Here is a 24,531-nt window from a genome sequence, read left to right as displayed (position 1 = left end):
GTTCCGATCGGAGTCCCAGTTTAATCGCTGGGGCTCCGATCGGTAACCATGGCAACCAGGACGCTACTGCAGTCCTGGTTGCCATGGTTACTTAGCAATAGTACAATAGTAGAAGCATCATACTTACCTGGGAGCTGCGATGTTCGTGTCCAACCGGGAGCTCCACCTACTGGTAAGTGACAGGTCTGTGCGGCGCATTGCCTAATGAACTGTCACTTACCAGTAGGTGGAGCTCCCGGCCGGACACAGACATCGCAGCTCCCAGGTAAGTATGAATCTTTTACTATTGTACTATTGCTAAGTAACCATGGCAACCAGGGCTGCAGTAGCGTCCTGGTTGCCATGGTTACCGATCGGAGCCCCAGCGATTAAACTGGGACTCCGATCGGAACTCCGCTGCCACCAATGATCTGGGGGGGGAGAGGGGAGGCGCACACTGTGCCACCAACTAATTATTACAATAGAGGGAGGAAGGGGGGGGGCCGCACACTGTGCCACCAACGAATTATTACAATAGAGGGAGGGAGGGGGGGCGCACACTGTGCCACCAACCTATTATTACAATAGAGGGAGGAAGGGGGGGGCGATGGGGGGCGCACACTGTGCCACCAACCTATTATTACAATAGAGGGAGGGAGGGGGGGGCCGCACTGGCCACCAATGATATTCAAACTGGGGAGGGGGGGGGGGGGTCTGCCCCCTGCTGCCTGGCAGCCCTGATCTCTTACAGGGGGATATGATAGTACAATTAACCCCTTCAGGTGCGGCACCTGAGGGGTTAATTGTGCTGATCACGGCCCCCTGTAAGAGTTCGGGTGCTGCCAGGCAGCAGGGGGCAGTCATGTACACAGTTTGTAGTGTATTCTAACTAGAAGCGTCCCCATCACCATGGGAACGCCTCTGTGTTAGAATATACTGTCGGAAATGAGTTTTCACGATCTAACTCATATCCGACAGTATATTCTAACATAGAGGAGTTCCCATGGTGATGGGGACGCTTCAAGTTAAAATATACCATCGGATTGGAGAAAACTCCGATCCGATGGTATAAAAGGGACTCCTGACTTTACATTGAAAGTCAATGGGGACGGATCCGTTTGAAATGGCACCATATTGTGTCAACGTCAAACGGATCCGTCCCCATTGACTTGCATTGTAATTCAGGACGGATCCGTTTGGCTCCGCACGGCCAGGCGGACACCAAAACGACTTTTTTTTCATGTCCGTGGATCCTCCAAAAATCAAGGAAGACCCACGGACGAAAAAACGGTCACGGATCACGGTCCTACGGACCCCATTTTTGCGGACCGTGAAAAAATACTGTCGTGTGCATGAGGCCTTAGGGAGAGCTGTGCATAGGAAGGGACAGACAGTGTAGGGAGTGTAATATGAAGATTTTTATACAAAAAGCTTTTCAGAGACCCAAAAGTCCTTTTAAGAACAGTGTGTGACAGCAGCAATATATATTTTTAGCGCATCCTGCGCAAAATACCATGTAATAGGCCTCTGTGACAGTTAAATTATCGGCGCCACATCTCCTGTGTAAAGTGTGCGCATCCCTAAAATTTCAGTGACATCCAGTGTAGTTTTTCCGTAGACGGTGTCCGCTTCTGACAGTGATCTTAGCAGGCCCACATCTGCTGTGTAACGTATGCGCTTCTAAAATTTTTCTGTAACATAAAATTAAATTTTTCAATAGACTGTGTCCTCTTCTGACAGTTGAGAGTGGGTAATTTGCGAACCCCCCGCTTGCCTTCCTTGGATGTGGTAGCTGTTTCTTAGGCTCCCTCTCCGGAATCGAACACTGATTCCACGTTACCCGTGATCACCATGTTAGGCGCATAAAAGAACATTGAAAGTTGATAGGGCAGATATCCAAATGGATCATCGACGTCACAGGGACGTGCAAATTAGGCAGAAGTTATCTAGAGTCAACAAAGCGGCAGCAGGCCTTCTCCCATAAGAGTCTAGTCAACACAATCCTCACCGCCGGGGGTCACGTAACTAATTAGCACGGAGGAGTCTCGTTGGTTATCGGAAATAACCAGACAAATCGCTCCACCAACTCAGAACGGCCATGCACCACCACCCACAGAATCGAGAAAGAGCTATCAATCTGTCAATCCTATCCGGGCCGGGTGAGGTTAGCCGTGTTGAGTCAAATTAAGCCGCAGGCTCCACTCCTGGTGGTGCCCTTCTGTCAATTAGTTTAAGTTTCAGCTTTGCTACCATACTCCCCCCGGAACCCAAAGACTTTGGTTTCCGGAAGCTGCTCGGCGGGTTATGGGAATAACGCCGCCGGATCGCCTGTCCGATCATCTTCGAACCTCCGACTTTCGTTGTTGATTAATGAAAACATACTTGGCAAATGCTTTTACTGTGGTTCGTATTGCGCCGGTCCACGAATTTCACCTCTAGCGGCGCAATAAGGGTGCCACCGGCCGTCCCTCTTAATCATGGCCCCAGTTCCGAAAATCAACAACATTTTTGGCTGAACTTGCACTTTATATACAAGTAAATATACAGGAAATATTGTTTCCTAACAATTTTTCCTCTAAAATCGATTTCATCTTTGGTTTTGTGCGTATTATTGTCAGTCTGTAAAAGTGGCGTACTAATTAGACAACATCATTCCCAGCAGCGACCTGGGAGTCCAAGATGCATCCAGACATCCTCCCTATGCTGTTCCAGAACCATTTCAGTGGTGTTTCTATCAGTCTCTGACATTTTCCTATGAACCAGGCACCCTCCCCTCTTCAGAGCAGGGGGTGTCTGGTTTAATACTCGGGTTCTCCCATTGACTTCCATTACACTCTGGTGCCCGATGTGTTCTGCCCCAGCACTATGGCGCTCGATCAACACTAATTGAGACCCATTCAAGGCTTGCCTAAATAATTTAGATTGCTTGTTTGGCTCACAATTTTTCCTCTTGAAGCCCCCATTTAATGCACACTTAGTCAAGCATGTATATGTTCTGAAAGGGAAGAGGGGAGAAAACCACTGCAAGACAACTCTGTTAGTGGCTTATCTCCCTGAGAACATAAGGAAAGATGTTGAAACCAGCCTGCACAATCACCTCAATCATCTGTAGATGGTGAAAGATTTGGGAGGCCCCCATACACAGTTTCCCACAAAACTATAAATCAGTCTGCTTATGAACTTACAATTGATTAGACAACACGTTCAACGTTACAGTTTTGTATTAACCTAAACTGCTTTATATTTTAAGGTCTCATAGACACAGATTTTATAACAAGACACGGAGGCTCGTATTGCATCACTCCTTCTTTACTGAATCTCCACAGCAGCAAAGAATTAACATAAAACATTAAGGGCCAACCCCTAAATAACCCCTCCCATAACCAGTCCATAAATAGGTCCTCTCTTGACAACTCTTCCTCTTTCTTTGCTGCTGCCCACAGCAGATAAGTGTCTCCTAGTTTTGTCTTATAATATTGTTTCTTTTGATATTATATTGAGAGTTTAACCTGCTTATAACAGTCTTGCTGTTAGAACTGTTTCCTAGGGGTGTTAGGCTCCCTTAACAGTTCTAAAATATAGGTTCAATTGTAACCTGACATCGGTCTTGTTGTTTAGTACTATTCTCTTTGTCATGTAATTTATTGGGTTGTCATGCCCCCCTTTTTCTCCCCGTGGGGTGGGGGTTAACTGGTGGGTTTTTCGTTTTGCCACTTGTCTTGCGGCTTCGCTGCGTCCCCCCCCCCCCCCCCCCCCCCACTTACTGGCAGTTCGGGCGCCATTTCTTCTTCCCTCTCCCTGGGTTCGCGCTCCTGCCGTCCGTAGTCTCGCGTTGCGAGACTTCAATATTCTCCCGCCCGGGGGTGGGAGGAGCGCCGAGCCCGAGATTCTCGGGCGCCATCTTGGTCCCCCCTTTTTGCTTGTCTGCAGCGGTCTGTGCAGCTTCGCGGCCGCCATCTTGCTACTCCTGGGTGCCTGGGGGCGTTTCTCTTTCCCCTCTTCCGCCTCTTCCGTTTCCGGCCGCATTGCGACATCGCCAGTACCTGCGCTCGCCGGCTCTGTTCGCCTTCTGGTATCTCCCTCTGGAGTGACTAACTCCTTACTCATGTCCCTGCCCAGCGATATCCCTCCACTTACCCCCCTAATGGAAGCCTCCACCAGCTCGATTGCCCCCCCTCCTGGTGCAATTCTAACTCAATCTGAATCGCATGGGATGGATTTACAGCAATCCATTTCAGCTGCCATTGCAAATGCTATGGGAAATATGTCATCCGTAATTTCTCAGTCTATTTCTCAAGCGCTTAGAGCGCAGAACCCTCCCCCCGCTCCGACTAGTGCCCCTACTCCTATAACCTCCAGAAATGATGGTACAGATGGCTTAGCTCCATCAAATGACGACGTGCACAGGTCACGTAAGAGAGCCTGCCCGCGCCAGGCGGAAAAAGCGCGCCCCTGGAAGTCCGCTCGGGCCCGCCCCGGACGCAGTTCTGACTCAGAGTTGGAGTCTGATGAGGAGGTTTTGAATGAGGATGATTATTATTATCCCTCTGACAGGGACCTTGACGGGGTCCGGGTAGCTGACGATATTGAAGGGGTTTCTCCACCAAGCCTTCCCCCTTCTTCGGCGGGTCCAGAGGCGAGTACCCCGGGGCCTGACTCAGTTGTTGATCCACAGGGCGAACCCCTGTTTGACCCGGACAGCCTTCACCATCCAAGGTCGGCTGAATGGTTACCCTTACCTCATGTGGCTCATTATTTGGAGAATAGAGTGAGGAAACCACTCTCCAAGGAGACCCGCAATAAATTAAAAGCAGAATGTCCCCGTCCCTTGATACCGAATAAGGTATGTGAGACGCCAAACGTGGATCCGAAGATGATCCAATTCCTTTCTAAATCGGGGTTTAACCCCCGCAAGGGCCTAGATTCAGCCCTGAGGGCTTGTCAGGACAAACTCTTAGACAGTCTGGGACCCCTGACAAAAATCTTTGAGATGGCGGAGACTGCCAGAACTGAGGGTACGGCCATAGACCCAGAAACTCTTAGTGGCTGGGCGCAGCGCGCCATTTGTTTGATAGGGAATGTTAATTCCTCCCTCTCTATTGAGCGTAGAAAGGCTCTTCTTATGAAGATTGAGCCGAAACTGTCCAATATGGCGCTTACTGAGACGGGTAAGGAGGCTCAGGGGCTCCTCTTTGGGGACAGCTTTATTAAAGACCTAGGCAAATTTGTGGGGGCCTTTACTGCGCTTGATAAAGCGCAAAGCTCTATGCGCAGGGTGTTCCACGGGCGTGTCTCTAACAGGGCCGGCAGCTTCAGGGGCCGTCTGTCCGGCCGTGTCCAGTTCCAGACGCGTGGAAACGCTCGAGGTCCCTATAACCAACGACCTGCATTCCAGGACCAGAGGCCGCAGTCCTCCTTCTTCCCATCCAGGGGCCAGTCATACCGCTCCAGAGGATTCAGAGGCAGTGCTGGATCAAGACGCCCTCTCGGTAAGTCCGCAAAACCCTTGGTTTTCTTCCAGCCACTGTATCGGGGGCAGACTCCGACATTTTTTGCCCGCTTGGAGCCATGTCACCTCCGACCCGTGGGTACTATCCACAATCCAAGGGTTCCAGATAGACCTCATTGTCTCTCATTTGTCTCTTCCGGAACCTCATCCACTGGTCTTGCCAGAACCGGCTCGGACTTGCATGGACCAAGAGCTTCGGGCTCTGGTGGTCAAAGGGGCGATAGAGAGAGCTCCTCCCCATTCTGTCGGTGTTGTCAGCAATCTCTTTCTGGTAGAAAAGAAAGGAGGCCAATTCCGGCCAGTGATAAATTTGCGGAATCTGAACAGGTTTGTGTGTTACCGCCATTTCAAAATGGAAGGGATACATTTACTCAGGGACCTTTTGCTCCCAGGGGACTGGATGGCGAAGTTAGACCTGAAAGACGCCTACCTTACAGTTCCCGTGTCTCCCTTGTCCAGACTACTCCTCCAGTTTCGCTGGCACAACCTCCTCTGGCAGTTCACGTGCCTACCGTTTGGCCTCTCGTCAGCCCCTTGGTGCTTTACCAAGTTGATGAGACCCGTGGTGGCTTGGCTCCGCAGTCAGGGTATTCGTCTGGTGATCTATCTGGACGATATCCTGTTCATGGCTCAGTCACCATCGGAGCTCCGGAGGCACCTGCAATCTGCGATGTCTCTTATAACGGGCCTTGGATTTGTCATCAATACCGAGAAGTCTTGTCTTCTGCCTTCCAGGTCGATGGAATTTCTGGGTTTTGTGGTGAACTCCAGCGAACTAACTTTATGCCTTCCAGGTACCAAGGTCAGGTCCATACGCAAGGAGTTGCGTCACGCATTGAAGCTTCCGGACTTGTCGCTTCGTCATCTGGCGCGCATCATCGGGCTTCTCTCCTCCTCTATCCAGGCAATTTTCCCGGCTCCTCTGCACTATCGTGCGTTACAACGGCTCAAGATCGCCCATCTACAAGCGGGAGCGTCGTATGCGGACGTGGTATCCCTGGATCGCGAGACGAGGGACGAACTCAGGTGGTGGATATCCAACCTAGATGCTTGGAATGGCAAAGCCATCGTGGGACCTCAGCCCGATCTAATTGTGGAATCAGACGCCAGTCTCTCCGGCTGGGGTGCGTACTGCAATGGGGTCTCCACCGGAGGTCCCTGGTCAGGCGACGAGTCTCACCTTCACATAAATGCTCTGGAACTGCTGGCAGGATCCTTTGCCATTCGCAGTTTCACCAGGGACAGGATGTCGGCATGCATCAGGCTCAGGATGGACAATGTGTCTGCCGTGCGTTATGTCAACGCCATGGGAGGCACTCACTCTTCGATCCTGACGTACCTGGCGAAGGAGTTTTGGAACTTTTGCCTCGACAGTGGCTTCACGGTGGTTGCGGAGTATATCCCAGGACTCCACAATACTTTCGCGGACTGGAGCTCTCGCCATTCTTCGGACTACAGCGATTGGAGATTAGATCCGGCGGTGTTCTCCTCCATCATGTCGATTTGGGGACCTCTCTCGATGGATCTTTTTGCCTCACGTTGGAACGCCCAGTTACCTCGCTTCTACAGTTGGAGGCCGGACCCTCTGTCGGAGGCTGTGGACGCCCTTCTTCAGGATTGGTCGGGTCTGCCAGCTTACGCCTTTCCGCCGTTTGCGCTCATTCCACGAGTGCTGTCGCAGGTACGTCGACAGCTGGCAGACTTAGTGCTGGTGGTTCCCTTTTGGCAAGCCCAATCGTGGTTCCCTCAACTCCTGGAGCTTTTGGTGGAGGACCCCCTTCTCCTTCCCTCGTTTCCGGACCTCCTGCGCGGACCCCTGGACCAACGCCACCCGCTGGTGGCAGACGGCTCTCTCAGTCTCCTGGCGTGCAGAGTTTCGGGGAGCAGTGGAATGTCTCAGGCTTATCGTCAACGACTCGTGTCCTCTTGGAGAGTGCATGGGCCCCCGGCACCCGGCGCGCCTATCAGTCAGCCTGGAGCCGCTGGTCTGGTTGGTGCGTGGGGCGGAATCTGGATCCCTTTACAACACCTGTGACGGACTTACTCGAGTTTTTAGCATCTCTTTTCGAGGAAGGTAAGGCCTATAGATCCATTAACCTCTTTCGTTCGGCCATTTCGTCTCGGCATCACGGGTTTTCGGGCTGTCCAGCGGGTCAGCATCCCTTGGTGTGCCGACTTCTCAAAGGGTCTCGATTATCTCGTCCGCCCAGACCCCGCTTCACTAGTTCCTGGGATGTAACGCTGGTCCTACGTTTTCTCTCTGCTTGGCCCATCAATTCAGCTTTATCTCTCCGCCAAATCTCAGCGAAGCTAGTCACGCTGTTTTGCTTGATTTCTTGCAAACGGGTTTCAGATGTGCGGGCCTTGGATTTCGATGCTTTATCTTTCACTCCAAGTGGTGTTACTTTCAACATATCTCGGCGCACTAAGACTAGTATTCGGTCGGTGTCCTATCCGACCTTTCCAGATAACACGTCCCTTTGCCCGGTGCTTTGTTTACAGGAGTATTTGAACCGCACGTCCTCTTTGCGGGATCCTGCGGCCCCGCAGCTGTTTGTTTCCTTCCGCAGGCCTTTCCGTCCGGTTTCGAGTGTCACCCTCTCCCGTTGGGTGAAATGGATTTTGTCCCAGGCTGGAGTGGATACACATATATTCACGGCTCATTCGGTTAGGGGAGCTTCGGCTACCTCCATGACGGTGGCGGGGGCCCGCCTGGAAGATGTTCTCCGATTGGCAGATTGGTCTAGGGCTTCTACGTTTCGGGAGTTTTACTTCAGACCGCCTCCTCACGTTTTTTCCTCTGTAATGTTGTCGCTTTAAACTTGCAATACGAGCCTCCGTGTCTTGTTATAAAATTGCATGATTTTCCTATTTTATGACGTAAAGTCATGATTTTATTAAAGACACGGAGGCGAGTATTGCCCCGCCCTTGTGCTTCCCTCCCTTTTGCTGTTTTTTCGTATGTTCGATTGATATGGTCTTGTGAAATATGATATTGATTATGACATGTGAAATATATGTTCATGTATTGGATGTTGTTCGCCACATGATGGATTGGTTTTCATTTTATGGGATTACCTCGTTTATGCTATTGTCTCCGTAGGTTGATTCCTGATGAGTCTCTGTGCCGTTTTTCAAGAAGTTCTTGGTTCCGGTTGATCTCTGTTCCAGTTCCGCCCTGGGTTGCGGTTCCTGTTCCATGATCCCAGTTGGAGTTTCGTTTGGGAGAGTCCTCGGTCCGGTTCTAGAGTGATTCGGCTGGTCGCATCAAAGAAAGAGGAAGAGTTGTCAAGAGAGGACCTATTTATGGACTGGTTATGGGAGGGGTTATTTAGGGGTTGGCCCTTAATGTTTTATGTTAATTCTTTGCTGCTGTGGAGATTCAGTAAAGAAGGAGTGATGCAATACTCGCCTCCGTGTCTTTAATAAAATCATGACTTTACGTCATAAAATAGGAAAATCATGCAATTATGCGCTAACACTGCATCTTGTATGGCTCCATGTGTCGCCATGCTGAGTTGGGTGCAGTTTGTGGGACTTTCTTTCCTGGAGGCTATTCTTCAACTGGAATAAAGCTTCATATATACTGCATTCTAATAGAGCATGCCCCAATTGTTTTTCTGTCACATTCATATAGAATCTAATGTAAAAAGACTCACTAAGAAATCATAGGCACACTGGGTACAGATGCTGGAGATTCTTCTGACCCAAGCTGTGGTCATAAGGCCCAAGGTACTGTATACATCTAAGCTTCCTGTTCAGTTTATTCCCCGACCTAATGCATCACTCATGGGTGGCATATTCTTGCTATACTGCTTTGAATTAAATGTGGTGGCTATCGGACAGCTGTCATAGCACAACCAGAGCTGGAACTTATAGTAGTTTCATAGACAAATAATCCCAGACTTTGTACAAAATATCAAATTTATTTATATAAAAGAATTTACACATCAAATGTACACATGCACACACCCACACAACACTTTAATCACTTTTAGGCCAGTAAGTCTTGAATTTCATTCTAGCACAACATTATTTTACAATTTATGTACACTTTGAAGACACAATGAGGGGAGAGTTTAATTGTAAACCTTAATTTTACAAAAAGAAAGGCAGTCTGAAAATCATGTATAAATAGTACAAAGAACCTACAAATGGACTGTACTTACAAAATAGTAACAGGGATTTTTGCAATAATGATACATTTGAGAATGCCAATCTGAAATTATGACGTGTAGTGTGCTCATCTTATTAGGCTGATAGGACTGACACTACAAGATTTACTTGGCTGTGATAGATACCAGTTGCATGGTTTCCGGGTGTTTGTAACAGCAGATTACGAAGGGGGCTGACATACATATCCACTGGAATACCTACCATTCTGAATTTCCTGTTTTTTCAGTTTCTTAATGATTTTTGTAATCACAATACAATTAGAATACAACAGGATGCACACAAAACCTACAAAGAATATATTCTGTACATCTATTGAACATTACAAATCGTTGTGCATCAAGTAAGGCAAAAACATCAAGGCTGAAAATAACTAAGCTTGAATACTGGGCCAGATTTTACTTTGTGGGTTATTGATCACATACTGTATACAGCCATTTCTGAAATGTTTATAATCAGTTGGAAGTTACTTTTTTAGATTACTTTAGACCTGGTGCTCTTTAAATGGGTATTCCTATATATTCATGGCATTCCTGCAGGAAATGTCTGATCAATGCAGGTACTACCTCTGGGAACTGTACCTATAACCTACCCCTGTCCTGCCTGGTGAGGTGGCTGCTTGCTGGCACATCTCTCCATTCACCTGTAAGGAAGTCCATTCGCCTTTATGTTGAGCATGCTTGCTTGGTGAATTCCCACAGACGTGAATGGAAAGAACCAAGCTCATCTGCATCTACTTCTCCATTCTAGATATAGCAGTCGCCTTACCAGGCAATAAGTGGGTCATGGTACTCCTTTTTTAAAGATAGCTGAGGGTCCTTCTGTCCATATAAGAATGCCCTCGTTATGTCTAAAGACCGAATTAACCTTACATGTAAAATTCAGCTGAAGTTGAATGTTTGTCAGAGGTAACTTATTTTACAGCCCCAAGCTTTTTTAATAACTTTTTTCCTTTGGATAGCAGACCTTTTTTCTTCTTTGACGCGCGATCTCTGCTTCTCATGGGGCTCCCTGAACCCATGGAAGATGGTGGTGACACAGAATGAAGGTGAACTGTTGGTGACGGTGCTCTCCTTGGTGTACTTGTATTCTCGGATGGAGCCTATAAAATAAACACCCAAAAATCATTCAGTGATACAAACTTAATAAAATAGTGTGCTTAGTTCCCCCTACCATTGGTCTAGCAATGGTTACTGTTGACTCCTAAGATTTTACACAGGTTAAAGAATTGCATATGTGTTGGACAGGCACATGTACCTTAAGTTGATAAGGAGCTGAGATGCAGATCATGTGTTGGACCTGCATTTGCATTCCTTTGACAAAAAAAAAAACATCTTTTAATTTCTGGTCCAATTAGTAAATTGAAAGGGTTGTCACACAGCTAAATTTACTTGAGCCTTAATCAAAATCACAATGAGATTAGAGCCCTTTCTTCACAACCAATGCCAATTTTCATATCTACTCTTGGAGAATTGTTGAATAACTGGAAAATCACACCACTAGGTGGCACCAATATCAAAGGTGAATTTTGAAAAAACTGGCTTCTAGCTTCAGGCTACTTGTGTGTTTGGTTATGCAGGCTCCAGTCTGATTCTGATTCAAATTCAAGGTCATCTAAAACTTAATAAAGGTCAAACATCCCATGTTTACACACCTGAAGATACCATTGTTCTTTCTGGTGTGTGTAAGGTACTCTAATCGAGTTGTATGTTTCAGTCTTATATAATACATAATGCTTCAGTTTTAAGTACTACCATAGAGTTTTACGGCTTCATTAAGAGGCATAATCATGATAGAGTTTCTAGTCTGTAGTTAAAGCTAGTTGACATTTGTGTATAATGGCTTAGAAACATACACCTCATGTCTCATATTAAAAGACGTATATGTCTTCTATATATGAGAGATTTGTAACATTCACAAGTTCAAGGTGCAAGTTTTTATGTACCTTGACAGAACGTAGGCTATATTTTAGCAGGTGAAAAGTCCATTCTCTTTTTTATTTGCTCTTTACAATAGAACATTTTGGGTCAGGAAGAGGTCAAAAGGAATATTACTAACCAGGGAAGGCTAGAAACAGCACATGCAGTTTGAAACATAGTTCTGTCAAGCACAAGTTCAATGACCGCCAATTCTCAACATGTTATGCAATGTTAGAACTCTTGGCATAATTTAAAATTTTATCAGCAGCGATTAGCTAGATTGTTCATGTTACAAATGCTCTCATACACTGACATGGTGGTTTAACGTCATGTTCTTTAATTTGAAAGAACACTTTCTGGATTGTGTCAGTATAAAAACCACTGGTGTCTTCAGTTGTTCACTTACGTGAAGGCTATACTGCCCATTAAGGTGTGAAATGTACACTCTTCTTCTGTTCCAAAGTAGATGAGCCAGGACAAAACAGAAAATAAAGCAGTGATGACATAAACAAAAGTAATGTAAAAAAAAAAAGGTGGATTTCAGATATGTACCGTAAACAAAATGGCATTAAAATAAATGAAAAAAACTAGTGCAAAAATACTGTAAACATAGCAAGGCATAAAAACAATAATACACTGAACTTTTATTGTGTAAAGGACGGCAGACAAATGTTGAACTGAAAGAGAAACAAACTGGTATGCAGTGATATACAGTACAGACCAAAAGTTTGGACACACCTTCTCATTCAAAGAGTTTTCTTTATTTTCATGACTATGAAAATTGTAGATTCACACTGAAGGCATCAAAACTATAAATTAACACATGTGGAATTATATACATAACAAAAAAGTGTGAAATAACTGAAAATATGTCATATTCTAGGTTCTTCAAAGTAGCCACCTTTTGCTTTGATTACTGCTTTGCACACTCTTGGCATTCTCTTGATGAGCTTCAAGAGGTAGTCACCTGAAAAGGTTTTCACTTCACAGATGTGCCCTGTCAGGTTTAATAAGTGGGATTTCTTGCCTTATAAATGGGGTTGGGACCATCAGTTGCGTTGTGGAGAAGTCAGGTGGATACACAGCTGATAGTCCTACTGAATAGACTGTTAGAATTTGTATTATGGCAAGAAAAAAGCAGCTAAGTAAAGAAAAACAAGTGGCCATCATTACTTTAAGAAATGAAGGTCAGTCAGTCCGAAAAATTGGGAAAACTTTGAAAGTGTCCCCAAGTGCAGTCACAAAAACCATAAAGCGCTACAAAGAAACTGGCTCACATGTGGACCGCCCCAGGAAAGGAAGACCAAGAGTCACCTCTGCTGCGGAGGATAAGTCAGCAGCCTCAGAAATCGCAGGTTAACAGCAGCTCAGATTAGAGACCAGGTCAATGCCACACAGAGTTCTAGCAGCAGACACATCTCTAGAACAACTGTTAAGAGGAGACTGTGTGAATCAGGTCTTCATGGTAGAATATCTGCTAAGAAACCACTGCTAAGGACAGGCAGCCAGTAGAAGAGACATGTTTGGGCTAAAGAACACAAGGAATGGACATTAGACCAGTGGAAATCTGTGCTTTGGTTTGATGAGTCCAAATTTGAGATCTTTGGTTCCAACCACCGTGTCTTTGTGCGACGCAGAAAAGGTGAAAGGATGGACTCTACATGCCTGGTTCCCACCGTGAAGCATGGAGGAGGAGGTGTGATGGTGTGGGGGTGCTTTGCTGGAGACACTGTTGGGAATTTATTCATAATTAAAGGCATACTGAACCAGCATGGCTACCACAGCATCTTGCAGTGGCATGCTATTCCATCCGGTTTGTGTTTAGTTGGACCATCATTTATTTTTCAACAGGACAATGACCCCAAACACACCTCCAGGCTGTGTAAGGGCTATTTCACCATGAAGGAGAGTGATGGGGTGCTGCGCCAGATAACCTGGCCTTCACAGTCACCGGACCTGAACCCAATCGAGATGGTTTGGGGTGAGCTGGACCGCAGAGTGAAGGCAAAAGGGCCAACAAGTGCTAAGCATCTCTGGGAACTCCTTCAAGACTGTTGGAAGACCATTTCAGGCGATTACCTCTTGAAGCTCATCAAGAGAATGCCAAGAGTGTGCAAAGAAGTAATCAAAGCAAAAGGTGGCTACTTTGAAGAACCTAGAATATGACATATTTTCTGTTGTTTCCCACTTTTTTGTTATGTATACAATTCCACATGTGTTAATTCATAGTTTTGATGCCTTCCGTGCGAATCTACAATTTTCATAGTCATGAAAAAAAAGAAAACTCTTTGAATGAGAAGGTGTGTCCAAACTTTTGGTCTGTACTGTATAACTTGTTGATTTGCACATTAGAAGATTGTGAAATTTGTAAAAATGTGTGATCTATTGTGGAATACACACATCCATGACTTTGATGTTTTTTATGTAATGTCCTCAGCAGCAGGCCTCATGTCATGCATACTATCATATTATGAATTTATATGGTAAATAGTCATCATATAGAACTCTATGGCCCTACCCTGTGTCTCTGATGCTATAGAAGGCAATAGATTGCAAACAAAATGTACCCAAACTGCAACTCAAAACCCACTCATTTATCGCAATACTACAGTCTAAGGGTGCATTCACACGGCCGTGTTTTGCTGTGCACAAATTGCAGATCCACAAAACACGGATACCGGCCATGTGCATTTCGCAATTTGCAGACCGCACATGGCCAGCGCTATATAGAGAATGCCTAAGCTTGTCCGTGGTTGCAGAAAAGAATAGGACATGCTCTATCTTTTTTGCGGGGCCACGGAACGGAACAACGGATGCGGAAAGTACGTCACTGGAACTCCTAAAAATGCCTTTGCCCTGCGCGATTTAGCACAGGGCAAAGGAGAACATCGGAGCAAGAACTGCTCCGATGCTCAAGTCAAGGGGGCTGCCTGGGTGAAAATGGAGGTATGTCCGGGTTTAGCTCTGAACCCGGACAACCCCTTTAATGCATTTCGTATGCCATTCATAGTGTACCCTGTGCTCATGAATGGCAGGAAAAGTCTAAGGCATATTGGTAAGCCTTAGACTTTTTCCAGGGCACAGGTGCCCACAGAGAGAGCTCTGAGTGCCCCCTCAGGCACCCATGCCATAGGTTCGATAGGATATGGCGCAAAAGTCCCACCCTATATCAAGGACGAGGTCCTGGTGAATGAACAGCATGCTGTACATGTGCAGCATCCTCTCCATTCACTGCTATGGGAGTTTTGAAAATAGCCAGCCAGTCCTATAGCTTTGGGTGACCACGCATGCATGGCCTGCTCTCCACAGTGGATCCCTCTTTTTGAGATAGAACCGGGTCCCAGAGGTGGGACCTGCCCCTATTAGACATTTATGGTAAAATCCTATTGATATGCCATAAATGTCCAGATGAGAATACCCATTTAAGATTTCTTAATAGTCAATTTGATTTGGGAACCACAACTTAATGTGTTGAATACTTGGTCCTTGTTTAACCACCTCCGGACCGCGCGCGCATTCACAGGATCGGAAGGTAAGCGAGTGGATCTCCAGCCTGCCAGCGGCGATCGTTCGCTGGCAGGCTGGAGATGTGATTTTTTTTAACCCCTAACAAGTATATTAGATGCTGTTTTGATAACAGCGTCTAATATACCTGCTACCTGGTCCTCTGGTGGTCCCTTTTGTTTGGATCGACCACCAGAGGACACAGGTAGCTCAGTAAAGTACCACAAAACACCACTACACTACACTACACCCCCCCTGTCACTTATTAACCCCTTATGAACCCCAGATCACCCATGATCACCCCATATAGACTCCCTGATCACCCCCCTGTCATTGATCACCCCCCTGTAAGGCTCCATTCAGACGTCCGTATGATTTTTACGGATCCACGGATACATGGATCGGATCCGCAAAACACATACGGACGTCTGAATAGAGCCTTACAGGGGGGTGATCAATGACAGGGGGGTGATTACCTCATATACACTCCCTGATCACCCCCTTGTCATTAATCACCCCCCTGTCATTGATCACCCCCCTGTAAGGCTCCATTCAGACGTCCGTATGATTTTTACGGATACATGGATCGGATCCGCAAAACACGTACGGACGTCTGAATGGAGCCTTACAGGGGGGTGATCAATGACAGGGAGGTGATCACCCATATACACTCCCTGATGACCCCCTGTCATTGATCACCCCCCTGTCATTGATCACCCCCCTGTAAGGCTCCATTCAGACGTCCGTATGATTTTTACGGATCCACGGATCGGATCCGCAAAACACATACGGACGTCTGAATGGAGCCTTACAGGGGGGTGATCACCTCATATACACTCCCTGATCACCCCGTCATTGATCACCCCCCTGTCATTGATCACCCCCCTGTAAGGCTCCATTCAGACGTCCGTATGATTTTTACGGATCCACGGATACATGGATCGGATCCACAAAACACATATGGACGTCTGAATGGAGCCTTACAGGGGGGTGATCAATGACAGGGGGGGTGATCACCTCATATACACTCCCTGATCACCCCCTGTAAGGCTCCATTCAGACGTCCGTATGATTTTTACGGATCCACGGATACATGGATCGGATCCGCAAAACACATACGGACGTCTGAATGGAGCCTTACAGGGGGGTGATCACCTCATATACACTCCCTGATCACCCCCCTGTCATTGATCACCCCCCTGTAAGGCTCCATTCAGACGTCCGTATGTGTTTTGTGGATCCGATTCATGTATCCGTGGATCCGCAAAAATCATACGGATGTCTGAATGGAGCCTTACAGGGGGGTGATCAACGACAGGGGGGTGATCAATAACAGGGGGGTGATCAGGGAGTCTATATAGGTGATCACCCCCCTGTCATTGATCACCCCCTTGTAAGGCTCCATTCAGACATTTTTTTGCCCAAGTTAGCGGAAATTGTTTTTTTTTCTTACAAAGTCTCATATTCCACTAACTTGTGTCCACTAACTGGCTTTAGGGCCCCTAAAATGCCAGGGCAGTATAAATACCCCACATGTGACCCCATTTCGGAAAGAAGACACCCCAAGGTATTCCATGAGGGGCATATTGAGTCCATAAAAGATTGAAATTTTTGTCCCAAGTTAGCGGAAAGGGAGACTTTGTGAGAAAATACAAAAAAAAATCAATTTCCGCTAACTTGTGCCAAAAAAAATAAAAAATTCTATGAACTGGCCATGCCCCTCATTGAATACCTTGGGGTGTCTTCTTTCCAAAATGGGGTCACATGTGGGGTATTTATACTGCCCTGGCATTTTAGGGGCCTGAAAGCGTGAAAAGAAGTCTGGGATCCAAATGTCTAAAAATGCCCTCCTAAAAAGAATTTGGGCCACTTTGCGCATCTAGGCTGCAAAAAAGTGTCACACATGTTGTATCGCCGTACTTAGGAGAAGTTGGGGAATGTGTTTTAGGGTGTCATTTTACATATACCCATGCTGGGTGAGATAAATATCTTGGTCAAATGCCAACTTTGTATAAATTTTTTTTTTTTTGTCACAAGTTAGCGGAAAATGATGATTTTTTTTTTCTTACAAAGTCTCATATTCCACTAACTTGTGACAAAAAAAAAATTCTAGGAACTCGCCATGCCCCTCACGGAATACCCTGGGGTGTCTTCTTTCCAAAATGGTGTCACTTGTGGGGTAGTTATACTGCCCTGGCATTTTAGGGGCCCATATGCGTGAGAAGTAGTTTGCAATCAAAATCTGTAAAAAATGACCGGTGAAATCCGAAAGGTGCTCTTTGGAATGTGTGCCCCTTTGCCCACCTAGGCTGCAAAAAAGTGTCACACATCTGGTATCGCCGTACTCGGGAGAAGTTGGGGAATGTGTTTTGGGGTGTCATTTTACATATACCCATGCTGGGTGAGAGAAATATCTTGGCAAAAGACAACATTTCCCATTTTTTTATACAAAGTTGGCATTTGACCAAGATAGTTCTATGAACTCACAGGTGCTCAGAAAGTCAGAGCTGCTTCAAAAAGCGGAAATTCACATTTTTGTACCATAGTTTGTAAACGCTATAACTTTTACCCAAACCATTTTTTTTTTACCTAAACATTTTTTTTTTTTATCAAAGGCATATAGAACAATAAATTTAGCGAAAAATGTATATATGGTTGTCGTTTTTTTGCAAAATTATACAACTGAAAGTGAAAAATGTCTTTTTTTTTGCAAAAAAATCGTTAAATTTCGATTAATAACAAAAAAAGTAAAAATGTCAGCAGCAATGAAATACCACCAAATGAAAGCTCTATTAGTGAGAAGAAAAGGAGGTAAAATTCATTTGGGTGGTAAGTTGCATGACCGAGCAATAAACGATGAAAGTAGTGTAGTGCAGAAGTGTAAAAAGTGGCCTGGTCATTAAGGGGGTTTCAGCTAGCGGGGTTGAAGTGGTTAACACTATGCGCATAGTTATAAAAAAGGGAGAGGTGTTACAGATCTGTTTCAGACCTACCCCCAGCTGTCACATGACAGCAGGGCCTTGTACATATAGTAGCATACTTTCTTATACAGCCCCACTGTGTGATAATAAAGCACATTTGAGTCAGTACAGCTTAACCAATATCAAACAACTTCTCCCCTTCTCGGCTGTTAGACTTGGACTACTATGATAGGGTTGACAGTGCCTAGTAAAATAGTGGGGACAGTGACCAGTAAAATAAGGCAGATAGTGACCAGTAAGATAAGGGGGAAAGTAACAACATAAGGTGGAAGGTAACCAGAAGAATAACATAGTGACCAGTAATATAGTGTAGACAGCTCTCTCCAGTCTCCACTTTTCCACTGCTCTCGAGCTGTGCTGCCCTTTTGTAAACATACAGTCAGACACAGATACACACTCTCTATCAGTCTCATTACAGATCCGGTGTTCTTTTCTCAATCTCAATTCCTCATGGCCACAGGAGTCAGGACTCCCCACAAGTCAGGTCACGAGAAAGGAGATCCAATTATCATCAGATGAGCTGACCGCCAGCCAGTTAGGCCAGGAGACACCTGCCACCCGTTACCAACACACTGGTGCTGCTACGAGTGACTTGGCTAGACTTGAAAACCTAGTCAAAGAGCTCCTTGTCTGCACTGCATATCTGAGTTTTTGTGCATGTGCAGTGCAAACTTTGGGTAAAAATCACGGACAGTGTTTTTCCTGTCAGACACTACTGGTGGAAATAAAAAAAAAACACCCGTTCTTTGCAACTTGTACATAAATTACAAGCAACCCTAACTCATGGTAAAGATGTGGAAAGGAGACTTGGCAGAATTTTCACCTGTGTTTTTATTAACTAGGAACAACATCTTACCCTCTTAACTTTTGTTCGCATAGGGGTGTCAGGAGGGTATCGAGATGGTGCATCAGAAAGGTAAACCTCAACATCATCAGGCACTTCTTCCAGAAAATTAGAGGGGACAAGGCCTTTATGTCCATTTAGTTCACCCTACAAGGATAGTCATTAAAAGACATTCAGCAATCATGAACAAAATGGCATTTCTTATATTAAAAAGGTTCCTGTTCAAAATGCTACAGAAATATTTCCTTGAGATTTATTATTAAGGGGGTTTTCCCATATTCTGACTATTTTCAGAAGTGCTTATTGAAGTGAATGAAGAAAGCCATGCATCACTACCTCTCCATTCCTGGTGAGTAGCAACAGAGCCCCATTCTGGATATAGGAATATGTGCTGCACTGATGAATATTTATGGCATATTCTGCAGGGATGAGAATACCCCTTTAAACATACAATAACCATAATTAAAGTTTCTGATCGTTTTAATATATGGACATGTTCATATACAAACTCAGAATGTGGTGCAATTTTATTAATAGTCCCAATAGAAATGCAAGATATTTGAGAAATGGACTGATGTGCTTATCACTTCAAAGCAGTGTATACATAAAGAGGATTTATGATCTACATAAATGCTTTAAAGGGGTCACTGGGACTTTAATATTTATGGCTAATCCTTAGTATGGTCCATCAATATCAGGTCGGTGGGGGTTTGACTCTAGTCACCCAGACACACCCAGACACACTAACTATTTGACAGGGCTGCGGACTGGTAATGTGTAGAGGCCACAGTGTTCAACTGATAATGAAGAAGCCATAATGCTCAACAGGGCTTAGTGGCCCCTCCAAACTGAGATTCATTCCATTCAGCTAAATCTTAACATTACCATAAATATCAAAAGGAATTTGGTGTGAATTTATGATAAAACATCCATCAATATTTCACGCTGGTGATGGTGCAGGAAATGTTAGGTCCTTAAATTCCAAATATGCATGATGCTGTCACACAGCTTAAGGGTATGTTCACACACAGCAAAATTATCAAAGACATTTCTAAAGTATGTTCATGGGTTGCATCAAATCCCAATAAAGTGAATGTGACAATAGCAGACATTTCTTTAGCAAATCTTTGGCTTGTGAATATACCCTGATACTGGCCTTGCATGCACCCTTTTTTATTTTATTAAACATTAAATGTTTATTGTAATTTGTAATAGATTTTTGAAAGTTAACAAGGTACGTTACAGATAGTACAAATGATACAAAGTTCCAGAGGTAGTCACGTAAAACAATGTAACAAGAACATATCAATGTAACAGATCTGGAGATCGCTAATGACAGGTGCACAACCATAGTTTATACATTCAGTGTAAGTCAGAGTGTGGTAATGGAAACAATGTTAGCCAGGGTCTCCAGTATTTCTTGAAAGAGCTCAGATTGTTTTTGCGGAAAGCAATGAGCCTTTCATAAACACAATGAGCAGAAATCATGTCAGTGACATTCTCTATGGATGGGATTAGGGTAGATTTCCAATTTCTAGCTATCAGGAGTTTAGCAGACAATAATATATGGCATATCATTTTTCGGTAAGAGTGTGGGAACCTGTCTATCCCTAAGGAGAGTAAAGTTAATTCTGGTGATAATTTGATTGTTAACGTTGTCACTGAAAGGAGGAGTTTTTCTATGTCTAACCAGTAGGAGTTAAGGGCAGTACAACTCCAGAATATATGGAGTAAGTTACCAGGGGCTCTACTACATCTCCAACAATTATTGGTTGTGTTCTATTATTGGTTGTGTTCGGAAAGAATTGATTAAGTCTGGCTGGGGTAAAATACATGCACCCTTTTTATTACCACAATGCACATACAGTGGGATGCGAAAGTTTGGGCAACCTTGTTAATCGTCATGATTTTCCTGTATAAATCGTTGGTTGTTAAAATAAAAAATGTCAGTTAAATATATCATATAGGAGACACACACAGTTATATTTGAGAAGTGAAATTAAGTTTATTGGATTTACAGAAAATGTGCTATAATTGTTTAAACAAAATTAGGCAGGTGCATAAATTTGGGCACCACAAAAAAATAAATGAAATCAATATTTCGTAGATCTTCTTTTTGCAGAAATTACAGCCTCTAAATGCTTCCTGTAGGTTCCAATGAGAGTCTGGATTCTGGTTGAAGGTATTTTGGACCAGTCCTCTTTACAAAACATCTTTAGTTCATTCAGGTTTGATGGCTTCCGAGCATGGACAGCTCTCTAAGTCACACCACAGATTTTCAATTATATTCAGGTCTGGGCACTGAGATGGCCATTCCAGAACGTTGTACTTGTTCCTCTGCATAAATGCCTTAGTGGATTTAGAGCAGTGTTTAGGGTCGTTGCCTTGTTGAAAGATCCAGCCCCGGCGCAGCTTCAGCTTTGTCACTGATTCCTGGACATTGGTCTCCAGAATCTGCTGATACTCAGTGGAATCCTTGCGTCCCTCAACTTTGACAAGATTCCTAGTCCCAGCACTGGCCACACAGCCTCACAGCATGATGGAACCACCACCATATTTAGCTGTAGGTAGCAGGTGTTTTTCTTGGAATGCTGTGTTCTTTTTCCTCCATACATAACGCCCCTTGTTATGGCCAAATAACTCGATTTTAGTTTCATCAGTCCACAGCATCTTATTCCAAAATAAAGCTGGCTTGTCCAAATGTGCTTTAGCCCACCTCAAGCGGCACTTGTTGTGCTGTGGGCGGAGAAAAGGCTTCCTCTGCATCACTCTCGCATACAGAATCTCCTTGTGTAAAGTGCGCCGAATGGTTGAACGATGCACAGTGACTCCATCTGCAGCAAGATGATGTTGTAGGTCTTTGGTGCTGGTCTGTGGGTTGACTCTGACTGTTCTCACCATTCGTCGCTTCTGTCTATCCGAGATTTTTCTTGGTCTGCCACTTCGAGCCTTAACTTGAACTGAGCCTGTGGTCTTCCATTTCCTCAATATGTTCCTAACTGTGGAAACAGACAGCTGAAATCTCTGAGACAGCTTTCTGTATCCTTCCCCTAAACCATGATGGTGAACAATCTTTGTCTTCAGGTCATTTGAGAGTTGTTTTGAGACCCCCATGTTGCTACTCTTCAGAGAAAATTTAAAGAGGAGGGAAACTTACAATTGACCCCCTTAAATACTCTTTCTCATAATTGGATTCACCTATGTATGTAGGTCAGGGGTCACTGAGCTTACCAAGCCAATTTGAGTTCCAATAATTAGTTCTAAAGGTTTTGGAATCAATAAAATGACAACAGTGCCCAAATTTATGCACCTGCCTAATTTTATTTAAACAATTATAGCACACTTTCTGTAAATACAATAAACTTTATTTCACTTCTCAAATATCACTGTGTGTGTCTCCTATATGATATATTTAACAGACATTTTTTTATCATAACAACCAACGATTTATCCAGGAAAATCATGACGATTAACAAGGTTGCCCAAACTTTCGCATCCCACTGTATATTCTGTTGGCTGCTTCCAGCAAGATAATTGAATGCACAATTCTCTTACTAAGTGAACCTGACAGAAAGTTCTTGCAGTACAGTATCTTAGTGTCCCAGATCTCAATGTCACAGAGCACTTTTGCAATGTAGTGGAATAAAATCCTTCAACGGTGTGATGTTATCATGCCAGCATCAGTCAGAACCTGTTCACAAGATATAAGACTGTTCTAAGGGAAAAGATTGGTTTTACTTAAATAAAAAAAATAAAAGACAGCTGAAAATAAATCTGATGGACTCATTAAGTTATGTTATTTCTACTCCCAACAGGATGTAGTTTCTGTAAAGCCGTGTAAATACATAGGCCACATTTATCATGTAGGTATGCCACTTTTGTGGTGTAAAAAAGTTGCAAGCTGTGTGGTTGCAAATTTTTCAATGGCACTTGCGCAAAAATGTATACTCTGCCAGCCTCACCACTTTCCCAAAAAGAGGGCAAGGCCTGTGATTCCACTACATATATAATCTTTTATGACAGTTTTCTGGCGAGGAAGAAGACTGAAATCCACACCAGCCAGGGCCTGGAGTAGATTTCAGTTTAGGTACCCGGACTGGTTATCATAGCCCGGCGTACACTATGATAAATCTGCCCCAATGTGTGCAAAAGGCATTGCTTCAAGAACTGTGCGGGTATAAAGCCATTTAATCTATCAAATGTCATGGCCAATACTGACTGTGACACCTACATAACTGGTTTTATAGATAGAGCAGGCTCCCCTGTAAGACCATCTAAACCCCTCCAATGCAATTGTGGGATGCTATGCTCGCCAGTGCTCTTCAGAGTCCCCAGGTGGGACTAAAAAAATATAAAGTGTATAGATAAGTCCTACATATCGTTTTACTGTGTTAAAAAATAAAAAGAAACACAATTGATTTCTCTGCATCCAAAACTATAAAACAATGTCAGAATCACAGTTTTAAAACTGGAATAGAAAACAATAAATGGTACAAAGAAAACCAATTGAACAGGCTAGTTTCTGCAACAACAACAAACAAAAGCCCCTCATAAAGCTACAATAATGTTTTGGAAAGTTGTGATCCAAAATGATATTTAAAAAAAATATATATTTTTTTTTACACAAACATAGTAAAGCATATAAAACACTGTAAACATTTGGTATTGCTCTAATTGCAATAATCCACAGAATAAAGTTAACTTATTATCCATACCGCGCGGTGAACACCGTCAAAGTGATACCCCAAACTCTTGTTTTTAATACATTATGTGCAACCCTAAAATAGTGACATTAAAATTTTGTCATCCCTCAAAAAATAAGCACTTCCTAAATGGAAAAATAAAACGGTTATTGATTTTGGAATATGGATATGAAAGAATCATTGTCCTGTAGCAGTACTCCCCAAGCAAAAGGCTCCATCCGCTGTGTAGTGGGTATGCTGACAAACTGCAGCTCAGTGCCTATTCACATGAAAAGCAAGTTGTATATTAGCCAATATCTTTTTCTTGACCTTTGTAGAAAATTATCCGGTAAAGATACTTAGTATACATATTTATAAAAGTACTACTTACATAATAAAATCCATCTTCATCAATTTCACCAAACACAGTTATTATATCACCTGTGCAAAACGTTAGCTCCGCCTGCAAGAGGATCAGATATAAAAGAGTTAACCAATGTTTGCCTTGCACATTACAGAACTGTGAGTGTAAATTAAGCCTTAGTTCATCATCCAACATAAAGATTTTAGTTTTCTGCCATTTAATACACATTTCCAGATGTAGCTAAGTTTTTCTGCCATATACTGTACTTCTCCAGTTACATGTGGATTTTGTCACAAATTTAGCGACATATGTCCTTCTTTGCAATGCAAAGGATGAAATAATGTAATCCATGGCACTTCTGCAACAGACTCTGAAAACCCCAAGCATGCCTTGAGATAGGGTTCAAAACCATATCCACATATATTGTATTGTTAAATGGAGTTTGTCACCTACTCTGACTGTTCTCACCATTTAAAAAAAAATAAAAAATAATTTAACTCACCTTAGTCCACTTGATCGCGAAGCCCGGCATCTCCTTGTGTCTCCTCTGCTGAACAGGACCTGGGATGAGCTGCT

General features: G+C 44.2%; 1 protein-coding gene across 18 annotated transcripts in view; it reads right to left on the bottom strand.

Moving 5' to 3' along the window:
* RIMBP2 (RIMS binding protein 2) overlaps window positions 1–24,531 on the bottom strand; it is a 683,237-nt gene that overhangs the window by 111,804 nt on the left and 546,902 nt on the right. For 12 of the 18 annotated variants that reach the window (XM_044275630.1, XM_044275629.1, XM_044275632.1 and 9 more), the window contains 3 exons: window positions 23,983–24,054; window positions 18,922–19,056; window positions 9,399–10,763 (listed from right to left, as the gene is read on the bottom strand). In XM_044275630.1, the coding sequence (XP_044131565.1) occupies window positions 10,575–10,763; window positions 18,922–19,056; window positions 23,983–24,054 (396 nt within the window). In that variant the 3' untranslated portion in view covers window positions 9,399–10,574. The other 6 variants (XR_006387405.1, XR_006387406.1, XR_006387407.1 and 3 more) reach the window with 4 other exon arrangements.

The sequence above is a fragment of the Bufo gargarizans genome, chromosome 1 (genome assembly GCF_014858855.1).
Source record: "Bufo gargarizans isolate SCDJY-AF-19 chromosome 1, ASM1485885v1, whole genome shotgun sequence".
Taxonomy (NCBI): Eukaryota; Metazoa; Chordata; class Amphibia; order Anura; family Bufonidae; genus Bufo; species Bufo gargarizans.
This window is presented reverse-complemented; position numbering and strand designations above follow the sequence as displayed.